The following is a 12,585-nucleotide window of genomic DNA, read 5'->3' as shown; positions in this document are numbered from 1 at the left end:
CTCACTGATTCTGCTAGTTTTTTAACTGTGCATGCTGAGTGCAATCTTTTGCATCATGATTTTGACATCTGCAGTTGAAACAAGCTTGATGCTCATGATATCAAGATTTTCACTCAGAGGATTTCTTTTTCAGAGAATTCAGTACTTTAGTGATAATATTCAGATCTAGATTCATTGCATCTGAGTGTATAACTTGTGTTATAGAAGTCTGATTATCTGTTCTCTGCTGAGATATACTTAATTACAGTATTTTCTGTTGTAATTGACTTGCTTGTTTCTGTACAATGAGAATGTTGTATGCTTTCTTCACTGTGTCTGACTGTGAGATTAAGCATTTTCATTCTGCTCTCAACTTAGATGTAAGATCATGAATGAAGATCTGTAAATAGAATGATGTTAAAAGCTCTTCATTCAATATGAAATAGTGTAAGCTGAAGTATGTAAAGTATAATATAAGATTACTCACTTGTCTACACTCAGTGAAGTATTTATAACACTTATCTTATATATTCACTTTCTCAAAGTTGTGCAAGATTCATTTGAAAAACTCATTTCATGTTCATGAGAATAAATATCACTCTGAGTCTGTGAGATTCATCTTTTCATCAGTCATTTATAATGACATTACTTTTCTGTGTAGAAACATGACAGATCTTAAGACTTGTTGAAATTCTGTTGACTGCCTGTCTGTGAGTTCATGTTTAATCTGATAATGTGATCACATCTGACTTAGCCAGCTGATTACAGCATTATTTTTTCAGTTATCATTGAAGCTTGATAGCTCTGACAGATCTTCTGACTTAATGTATTTCATACTCAGATTCTCATCCTGCACAGTGATCTCTGATGATGTGTATACTTCTGAAGAGGTTATGAACAATTGTGATGAGATCTTCAGATTTGATGTAGTCATCTGTCTGTGTAAATGTTTAATCTTCTGTTGCAGGCCTAAGATCTGATTTTCTCTATTCTTATTGATGATGATAATTGCATTGATGAAGCTCTTCATAGTGAATGTCTGATCTGCAGTGAATGTCAATTGTTGTTTAACTTTCATCTCAGCCTGTCACTGCATATGTAAGACCTCAATCTCATTTAGAATTCTTGTACATGTACAGAGCTTCAATTCTGATTCAGTGATTTCAGCTGCTTTTCTTACTGCTTTAAGTAAACCCTCTGAGAGATTCTGCATATCTTTCAGTTCAGGTAGCAGAGAAGAATGTTATTCATATCAGCTAGAAGAGATATTCATTTCAGTGATTTCTCATTGATTATATGATGTCTATCATTATCACTGTGTTATTATATTGATATATTGTTCTATTGCTATATTGTTATATGATTTCTGTTATCATTGTATGACTTCAGTGATGATCATCTCTTTCTTTTATTCTTCTTTTAAGTAGAGAGTGAACTTCTTTAAATCTGGTTCACTGCTCTTATTCTCTTTCTCACATCTCATCTATTCACATATGTGGCATTTGCCTGAGTGTGGAGTTTTTCCTCAACAAGTGAAGCAGCATCAATTGAATGCTTTTTCACTCATCACTCTTTGTATGCTATCTTTTGAGATGTTCTAGAACCACACTGGCATGATAACTATGAATCACTTTGTAGATGGAATTATCACATTCTGAAGGAGCCTGTGCTTCTCACCAGTTTTTAGACATGCTATCAGATGTGATTCAAAGATTGCTTAAGCCAGTGTATGATTACAGGCGTACGCCGGCTTCTTATATTATAATCTTGTATGCTAAATTAATTAGTGTACACTATGGCCCCTTTACACTTGTACGCGTACGCTAGTAGTTCGGAAGCGGCCGCGTTATTATCCGACAGTCGTACGTTCTTCCGAACCACATATTATACATTCATCAATTTCAGATATATAAAATCAGAAAATTCCAGCTCAGAATACAAAAACTGTTTATAAATTACAGTGTTTTAACATCTTCTGATACTTTGAAATCATTTGATAATATCATGACAAAAGAAAAGAGAACACAGTCTTAAAGATAGACACATTAAATAGATAGATAGAAAAGAATAGAAAGAAAAAAGTAAGATAAAATAAAGAGAGACTGTAATGAAACAAATTATTAAAAGATAGTATATAGCTGTTTTAACAGACTATATCTGATCAATTTTCTCCTCTTCATATTCAGATATTTCTAAATTCAGTCATTTTCTTATAGCTGCTTGAGTTTCTGATAGAAAGTCTATTAAGTATTTAATTCCTATCTCAGTTGAGAATAAGAATCTCATATTTAATTAACTTAAATTATACTTCTCTTTCAATCTGACTCTGAGACTATTATATAATACACAGTGTATTACAATATACTCAGAATTCTCATTTATATTGTAGAATGAGTATTCTATTAAATCAAATCTATTATCAAATCTTTGTATATAAGATTTGAAATAGCTATGTTCTAGTTTCAGCTGTATTATAGATGAGAATATTTTCTTTTTATATTTAATTAAACAAGATTTTCACTTGAGTTTTATTTCAAATCTTGAATAATGTATACTCTTCTTTTGTTTCTATTAGCTTTCATTTTACTTTTCTAAACAAGATTCTTTTATTTTTCTCTTTATAAAAGACTAGAATATAATTTTTTGAATAGATCTGCTTAATTCTGCACTCTTTTTTACAGCTGAATCAGTCAATTCATTGTCATGAATATTTATATAAGTAGAAACTCAGTGTAAATGAATTATTAGCTTTGATATTCTTCTCTTTTGAATTTTCAAAATAGAGTTTAAGATCAGTTCAAGATTCATTTAATTATTATGAATCTGACTATTTCTAAGTCTTTTTAAAGCAGCTTGACTATCAGAGAATATTCATACCTCTTTCAAACTATTTTCTCTTTATGAGATTTTATTTCAATAAGTTTGAAGGCTTTCACTATTACAAATAGTTCAGCATCAAAGACTTCAGATTCACAGTCTAAATTTCAGAAATCTGAGATAAAATTGATATTATCTTCAGAATAAGCAATGTCTGTGTCTAATCTATTCAAATTCTCATTTTTTAAGTCATCTGAATAAATCAGAATAGAGTCTTTTATATTAATTGTAGAAATTCTCTTTAAATGCTGTTCATATTCTTTCTCTTTAGATAGTTCACTTATTTGCAAGTCTATAAGAGATTCAAGCTTTTCTCTTCAGAGAGATGTGATTCAAAGGTTGCTTAAGTCAGTGTACAATTACAGGCGTACGCCGGCTTCTTATATATTGTAATATCGTACACTAAATTAATTAGTGGCCGCTATGGCCTCTCTTTACATTCGTATGCTAGTAGTTCAGAAGTGGCTGTGTTATTATTCAACAGTTGTATATTCTTTCAAATCACATCCTTCTTTATCAGATTCAGTCACGCTCACATGATCATGTCATACACTCTAGCTTCATGCAGATTAGCTCATCACTAGCATTTCACAATTATGTGATCTATTTCTGATTTGACTAGTATTCTGCATACACTCTTATAAAGAAACTTTCACTATATTACATCACTTATTCACTAACTTTTCTCATTATTTAATCATCTTCTTCATTATTATCATCATTGAATATTATCATCATTCAAGATTTCTATTTCTTCTTCTATTCAACTCTTTCTATCTGTTCATCTATTATATTATACACATTTCTGGCAATGGCCGCCTGTTCTCACAACAAGCATCATTATAGTACTTATATCAGGCAGTTTGTTAGCAGTAAGTGTAATATGTTGTAAAACATGATCAGAACTTATTTATCTTCTAATGATTATCAGAATATACTATCATGAATGATATATCTTCTTCATCTTCTTATATGCTCTCTTCACCTTCTTATACACTCTTAACTGTTTCTCTTCTCAGCAGGTTTCTGATTGTGTTTTCTGGCATGATTTTGTATAGACACAAATGCTGATATGTTGTTTTTATTTATGTAGAATCTTCACATGTTGACAGATCTGTATTCACTGATGATAGTGAACTCAATATTAAATCATTGATTGAGAACTTAAAGAATGTAATAATGAAGAAATTGTCTGTATCATGTGTGATCAGATCTCTTATATTCTTCTCTACTCTCTCTGTTTCTTTCTCTACTACTTTCTCTCAATCTTCTACACCTGTCTCTGTGTCTGATTGTCTCACTTCTGCTATCTCTGTTTCTGTGATTCTCACTTCTATCACTTCTAGTTTTACTGTCTCTGCTTTTGTGACCAGCTCTTTCTGTTTCAAGAAGATATTGTATAGACTTAATGAATTATGTCTCTCAGTATATACACTTCTGTTCTTCTTATCAACTCTCAGAATAATTTATTATATGAAGACTGTGTATAATATAACTATCTGAAGCTCAGTTATAAACACTGATTATTATATTCATTTTAAATATTCATGATGAGATAATTATTTATTCATATCAGAGAATCTCTCTCTCTCTTAACAGTGTTGAGATTGTAAATCTTTTTCTTTTTCATCTTTTCTTTCTAACACTGATTTTTCTGTTCTTAGAGAAAATTATTATGAGTTTTACTGTGTATGAAGTTATAATGTTTACAGATATTAAGAAGCTTTTCATAATTGTAAAGTTTAATATTACAGAGACATCTGCTCTAATGAATTTCTTCAGAATGATAGATCTGTATCAGTCTATTCTCTGATATCTGTCATCTGACTTCATGATACAGGCAAAAGATATCTGTGTTTTTGAGAACAGGAACATGAATATCATACTCTTTTACACTCACAGATGTGAGGCTCATACATCTTGTCTGAGATGTTATTGTGAGAATGAGCTGTTCACACACTGTGTTCTGCTTTCTGCATTTTCTCATGTCTCTCTCTCTCTTTCTGAGAAGTCTTGTGTGTGTTGTAATTGCATGTACAACTTTAAGATCAGCAGGTGTTCATTTGATAACTGTTCTCATCTCTGATTTTGCAATTTTCATACACTAACAATGATTCTTAGTTACTTCAGTATCAGAGATCATTCTGATCAAAGATGATAATATCACTGAGACTACTCTCTCTCACTCTCAAGCTTCTTCTATCACTTTCTCTTTCTTCTCTGCAGAGAAGGCTGTGTGCATATCAGATTATAAGTGTTCAGCTCTGAGTGACTCTCATTATTTATCTGATTCTATGTCTCTCTCTTTCATTTCTTCTGTCTTTATTTCTTCTCTCTTAGCTTCTAATTCTGTGAGTTCTGTGCTCTTCTTCAATTTCTCTATGTATACATGTACATATTTCTATATTGGCATTCCAGTCAATCTTGTGATAAATGATATTAATGTCATACACAGAGCAGTAGAGAAATCAGAGATATATGCAGTGTTGTTATAAGAGTGACTTATGACTCTTGAATTTCTTGCAGATCTCAAGTTTTGAGATTTTCTTTATTTTTGATGTTTTTCAAGTGATGTGGCTTTGAAAATAGATTAACATGTGATATATGAAAATGAATGAGATATATATGATAATATTTGTCTTTTACATCTGACTCTTACAGTTGATGATCAATTCATTATCTCTTTTCTTACACTTTTTCTTTATCTGCTAGTCACTACTCTTACATAATCTCTATATGATACAGTGTTCAGTGACTAGATTCAGCAGCTTCTATCTTTTGTGATTCTGTCTCATGTATTATACTGTCTCTCTTCACCTGCTCAGACTACTACAGCAAACAGCTCATTGAAACTAATCTCATCTGATCTCTGAGCATTCTCAGAGATTGAGATGACTTGATCTCACACATTCACAGATGTTTCAGATAGTTTGTCCTCTGTAGTCTCTGTGATTGAACTGGTATAAACAGTTGAATTCAACTCTGAATTTCTTTTTCTTCTGTGATCTGATTCATATATAAGTCTAGACTGACCGTGTGACCGTGTCTGAGACCAGGATCAGATTTTTTGATAGTCTGATTACCAATTCGACTGATCTCATTACACGGTTTTATCATTAGATAGTAGTCTCATACTGTCTCAGTGAGACTTACTGTCTACTCTTGTCACATTTTCCAAATGAGACCATGATTTCCACTTCTCAATTTAAATTATTTTTATTGCTTTAAATGACCTTAAATCTCATTTGAGTGTTATCAAAAAGCGTTACTTTTTAAAAAATTAAAAATAGTCTAAAAAAAACCTTAAAATGTCTAAAAATAGTAACTTTATGCCAAGAATGGAACTAAATGGAACCAAATGAAACCACTTTCTCATTTTTTTCAAGTCATGGTCCCATTTTAAAATCTGATATATAGTCACTTTGCATGGTTTTTTGATAGCCAGTCCCAGCGGGATTCACGCCAAGAAATGTATGAGATCAGATCAAATGAAATCAAATGTGAAATTCATGGTCCCAGCGGCCAGTCTATATAAGTCTGCTGCTCTGAGACTGCTCTTTGCTGCATTGCACTCACTGTCTACAGCACATTATTGTATAACTGGCTACAGTCTCATCACTTATTAAAGTGTGATGTTCATCTGATTGCTTCATTTCTTCTCATTCTTTCCTTGTAATTGTGAAAAGATCAGAATAAGTGAGATCATCTGATTTGTAAGTGTCTATGATTTCTCTTACTTTGTGAGACTTTTCAATTATAAGTCTCTTCTTTTTCAATACTGATAATAGTGCTGTGAATGATTATAATTCACTCAGGTCTTACATCTTTACTTTCACTAATCATGAATCATTGATTAAGTTGTATAAGACTCATTTCTCTGATTCTTTCAATGCATACATTCTCAGAGAATATGATTTGAGTATTTTATATAGCTCAAATCACCTAGGTTGAAACTTCTCAGAACTCTCATTATATATAAGAACTTATATTCTCACCTTGAGACTTGATTTCTTAACTAGTGAGTCTCATATTCTTTTCAATTGAATTGCTCAGTTCAGAAGTAACTTGTTAGGTTTTGTACATGTGTAGCTGATCTCTTTCAATCTTGATTTCACATCTGTGACTGCTGTATTTATAACTGCTGTTTCCTTTCTCATCTTTTCTGAAGCATTCTCTGAAATGCGTGGATGCAATTCATACAACAGATAGAATGATGAACACTTGAAGACTGCATACTGCTGAATTCGTGTGACTAATAGTTCCTGACTGAGATATTCATCTCATAATCTCATAGGCTTGTTCACTAGATATTTCATCAGTATGTTACTCAAGATTTCATTCAAGTGTTTCATCTTCTCATTTATCTGCAGATGATATAATGTTGTTCTATAATATCTTATCTGTAACTGACTTATGAAATGCCTCATCACTTCTTCTATAAGATTTGCACTGTTATCAGTTAGAATCTTGTGCAGTATTTTATAGTTGACATAGATCTCATTATGTAGAAACTTCATCATCATCTTCTCTGTCATCTCTGAAACTGCTTTCACAACTGGTCAGTCAGTAGTGTAATCAATAGCAGTGATTATTCATCAATTTTCATTTGATATTCATAATAATATGTCTATGAGATCCATCTCTCATTATTTAAATAATTGTATTATACACTTCATCTGATGTTGTGCTTTCTTGTGTTCTAACTCTTTCTTAGATTCTTTCACAACCTGACAATTCAGACACTTGTGAGTGTACATCTGGATATTCTCAGCCATGCTTGGCCAGTATACTCTTGATTTGAGTACACTCATGACTCATGAGTCCAGAGCTTTCTAAGTGACTGAATTCCTTGTGTATATGAGTCATCAAGTTGTGTCTAAATGAAGATTCTAGATAGAGAGCTTCTGCATATTCTAGATTATAATAAAGTACAATGTTGTTTTTCAATTTTCTCAGCTTGAAGTTCAGAAGCATCTCTTCTACTACTTTCATAAGACACTTGTTATCTAACATCTTATCATTCTTCAAGTAAGAGATCATAATGTTCACTTATTCTGATTCCTTGCATTCTCTCAGCACATTTAATGCAAGTATTTCTTATGCCTGGTTCACAGAACTCTCACTCATGAAATCAAGTCTGTGACTGATTGTGTCAGGCATCACAGCATTCAATTTCTTTTGATATTTAATATGAAGATTGTACACTTGAAACTCTGAGATTCAATATACTAAGCATTTAAAAGATTTTATTGTCAATTATAGATAGATAAGACTTTCATAATCTGTGATCACTATTGTTGTATGCCTGTTATTGATATATCTATCTCACAACACCAGCATATGCTTGATTACTAGTAATTTCTTTTCATACACTGAGTAATTGAGCTCAGCACTCAATAGTTTTCTACCATTATATATCACTGAGTACAGCTTGTCATTCTTACTTATCTGTAGAAGAGTGTCTCTAATAGCTCATTCAGATGTGTTTGTCTCAATATAGAAAGGTTTATCATAATCTGATTAAATAAGCACTGAGAATGTTGTTACACATTCTCTCAGTGTGAGAAAAGCCTCTTCACACACAGTATTTCAGATGATTGAATAAAACTTCTTCTTTTACAGATTTGCATTCATTTCTCTTAAGAGATCTGAGAGTGATGCAGATATTCATATATATTCTTGATAAATCTGCAGTAATATGAGATCAACTCAAGAAACTATTGTATATGATATACATTTCTCAGTCACAGTCAATTCACTATGACATGCAATTTCTTCAGAATGAAGTGTATACAGTCATCACTCACTACATATTCTACAAACTTCAACTCTTTCATTTCAAACACACACTTGATTGATTTGATATAGAGCTTATACTCTGTCAGAGTTGTAAGCAATTTATCAAGATGCTTCAGATATTCATCATATAAGTTTGAAAAGACTAGAATATCATCAAGATATACAAGACATGAGATTTCATTCTGTTTATAAAGAATTGTATTCATCATTATTTAGAAGATGACAGATGCATTTATCAGACTGAATGATATTATCAGGAATTTGAACTTCTCTCATTGCATATTAAACACAGTTCACAGAACTGACAGTTTATCTACACAGATCTGTCAGTATTCTGAGAAAAGATTGATCTTTGATAGATATCAGATGTTTTTAACTGTATTCAACTGTTATTGAATCTGTGACAGTGAATATTCATTCTTAATTGTAAGCTTATTGAGTGCTTAGTAATTGATACACATCTGTCACTTCTCACTTATCTTTTTCATGAATAGAACTGAAAAGCCTCACACACTTGATGAGAATTATATAAGATCACATTCTAGAAGGTCTGTGATCTGACACTTCTGTTCTTCAAGATGTGTTTGTGACAGAGAGTATGCATTCTGATTGACTGGTTTTGCATTCTCTGTGTCAATCTCATGTACAAATCCTCATTTCAGTAGCAATTTCAGTGAAAGATCTGTTCAGAAGACCTTCTCATACTTCTTCAGAAGCTTCTTCATACACTTATTCTCTCACATATCTTTTATCTTGGTTTTCTTCACTTCTGAGTTCTGTATGACATATAGAATGCTTTCAGATGAGATCTTGTGAATTATTCTCTTTACTTATTGATGTATAAGCAGATTTAATCCTTCTATATCAGAGATGTGAAATGTTCTTCTCATATCAGTTGATAGAATTGTATGAATCATTCTCTTTCTATCAGTCAACTGTATATGACATGTATGTCATTGAATCTGCAGATTGAATCTTTGAAATCAATTGAGTCTGAGAATAAGGTTATATTGTACATTCTGCAGCTCTCATGCTCAAATATAGCAAGATCATTCTCTGAAGTGCAAGAGAACTCTTACTTTTACAGATGATATCAAATATCAGTTATTAGATAATCTTATACATTGAGAATTCTTCACTCAGCAGACCTCTTTCAATCTTCAGATTATATAATCACTAATATATTATATAGAAGCTTCTGTGTCTGCTAACACTTTTGCAGCCATCTCTTAATTCTTACTTAAGTGTCTCTTATACATTAACATTTCAGGTCTTAAGATATTGAGATGAGTATTCACTTCATCATTCTCATCTGCACTTCATTCAGAAGTCTGCTTCTTCTTTATATTCACAGAATTCAGAGAGTCATCTAACACAGACATCTCTTTCACTTTGAAGACTTTTCATAGAATATCAGTAAGTGTCTTCAAGCTCACTGATTCTGCTAGTTTTTTGACTCTCTTGCTTCTCTTGACTGTGTACACTGAGTGCAATCTTTTATATCATGATTTTGACATCTACAGTTGAAGCAAGCTCAATGCTCACAATATCAAGATTTTCACTCAGAGAATCTCTTTTTCAGAGAATTCAGCACTTTAGTAATGATATTCAGATCTAGATTCATCACATCTGAGTGTGTAACTTGTATCATAGAAGTCTGATTATCTGTTCTTCACTAAGATATACTCAATTGCAGTATTTTCTGTTGCAATTGACTCACTTATTCTCATATAATGAGAATATTGTATGCTTCTTTCATCATGTCTGATTACAAGATTAAGCATTTTCATTTCACTCTTAACTCAGGTGTAAGATCATGAATGAAGATCTATAAACAGAAAGATGTTGAAAGTTCTTCATTCAATACAAGATAGTGTAAGCTGAAGTGTATAAAGTACAATGTAAGATCACTTACTTATCTACACTCAGTGAAGTATTTATAACACTTGTCTCACACATTTACTTTCTCAAAGTTGTGCAAGATTCATTTGAAAAACTCATTCTATATTTATGAGAATGAGTATCACTCTGAGTCTGTAAGATTCATCTTTTTATCAGTCATTTATAATGACTTTGCTTTTCTGTGTAGAAATACAGCAGATCTTAAGACTTGTTGAAATTCTATTGACTGTCTGTCTATGAGTTTTTATTTGATTCAATAATATGATCACATCTGACTTAGCAAGCTGATTACAGTATCATTTTTTCAGTCATTATTAAAGCTTGATGACTTCAGCAGATCTCTCAGCTTGATATATCTCATGCTCAGATTCTCATCCTGCACAGCAGTCTTCAATGATGTGTATACTTCTGAAGAGATTGTAAACAATTGTGATGAGATCTTCAGGTTCAGTATAGTCATCTGTCTGTATAAACATTTAATCTCTCACTGCAGGTCTAAGATCTGGTTTTCTCTATTCTTATTGATGATGATGATTGTGTCAGTGAAGCTTTTCATAGTGAATGCTTGATTCACAGTGAATGTCAATTGTTATTTAACTTCTGTCTCAGCCTGTCACTGCATACACAAGACCTTAATCTTGTTTAGAATTCTCATATATATACAGAGCTTTGATTCTGGTTCAGCAGTCTCAGTCACTTTTCTTACTGCTTTAAGTAAACTCTCTGAGAGGTTCTGCATATCTTTCAGTTCAGATGACAGAGAAGAGTGTTATTCATATTGACTAGAGAAGATATTCATTTCAGTGATTTCTCATTGATTGTACAATGTCTATTGTTATATCACTGTATTATTATCACTATATTATTATATTACTATATCATTATATGATTTCTGTTATCATTGTACAACTCTGATGATAGTCATTTCTCTCTTTTTATTCTTCTTTTGAGTAGAGAGCAGACTTCTTTGAATCTGGTTCACTGCTCTCATTTCTTTTCTGATATCTCATTCATTTGCATACATGGCATTCATCTGAGTGTGAAGTTTTTCTTCAATAAGCAAAGCAGTATTAATCAGATGCTCTTTCACTCACTGCTCTTCATACACTATCTTTTGAGATATTCTAGAACCACACTGGCATGATAACTACAAATTGCTTTGTAGATGAAATTATCACACTCTGAAGAAGTCTGCACTTCTCACTGATTTTTAAACATGCTATCAGATGTGATTCAAAGATTGCTTAAGTCAGTGTATAATTACAGGCATACACCGGCTTCTTATATATTGTAATATCATACACTAAATTAATTAGTGGCCGCTATGGCCTCTCTTTACATTCATATGCTAGTAGTTCGGAAGCGGCCGCGTTATTATCCGACGGTCGTACGTTCTTCCGAACCACAGAGATAACTTCTCATGATCAACTTTTTCAACATTTAAAGAAGAAAATTGATTTTTAATCAGAGAGTATAGTCTGTACAGTTGAGAAGACATTTTCTTTGAAGAATTATTTTTATTTCAATCAAGAAATCTATTTCAATTCAGTTCATTTTCAGAGTTAATTGATGAAAATGAAGAAGAGACTCTTTCTCTGATTATATAATTTGAGCTTATCTTTATAACTCTCAGAGCATAGTTCATACAGGTCTTTTCAAATCTAATAGCAGAAGAAGAAATTGAAGCTTTAATTTTCATTACTTTAATAGAAGATGATTTAAATGCTCTCAGAACTCTTCTCAAGACTCTGTTTTACAGACTTTGAAAGAGTTCAGTGAAATTCTCTTGATTATTTCATCAAACTTGAATTTCATAATCAGCTACTGATGTAATACAGGTCATATATAACTGTTTCATAGTTTGAAAGAATAGACCTCTCTCTGTATTTAATAGTCTGATTATGTTATTCAATAGTCTTTCTGCCTTGACAGTTCTTTGTTGAATGTGATATTTAAAATTCAACTTGGAGTTTAATCATACTGCTAATTATTTGACATTTACACTGAGTTTAATCTCTCTATTTAAAA

The 12,585-nt window shown here is 31.8% G+C and overlaps 1 protein-coding gene across 1 annotated transcript; it reads right to left on the bottom strand.

The window, feature by feature from the left end:
• Positions 1–757: 757 nt before the first annotated feature.
• Positions 758–1,192, bottom strand: BDCG_17415 (uncharacterized protein; the record flags this gene model as incomplete). The annotated part of the gene is made up of 2 exons (XM_045426544.1): positions 758–1,063; positions 1,160–1,192. The coding sequence occupies 2 exons, from the start codon at positions 1,190–1,192 to the stop codon at positions 758–760; spliced, it is 339 nt and encodes a 112-aa protein (XP_045281880.1).
• Between the last annotated feature and the right edge of the window lie 11,393 nt (positions 1,193–12,585).

This window comes from Blastomyces dermatitidis, assembly GCF_000003525.1.
Source record: "Blastomyces dermatitidis ER-3 genomic scaffold supercont1.7, whole genome shotgun sequence".
Classification (NCBI taxonomy): Eukaryota; Fungi; Ascomycota; class Eurotiomycetes; order Onygenales; family Ajellomycetaceae; genus Blastomyces; species Blastomyces dermatitidis.
The sequence above is the reverse complement of the archived record's forward strand: the minus strand, read 5'-3'. Positions and strand labels throughout refer to the sequence as shown.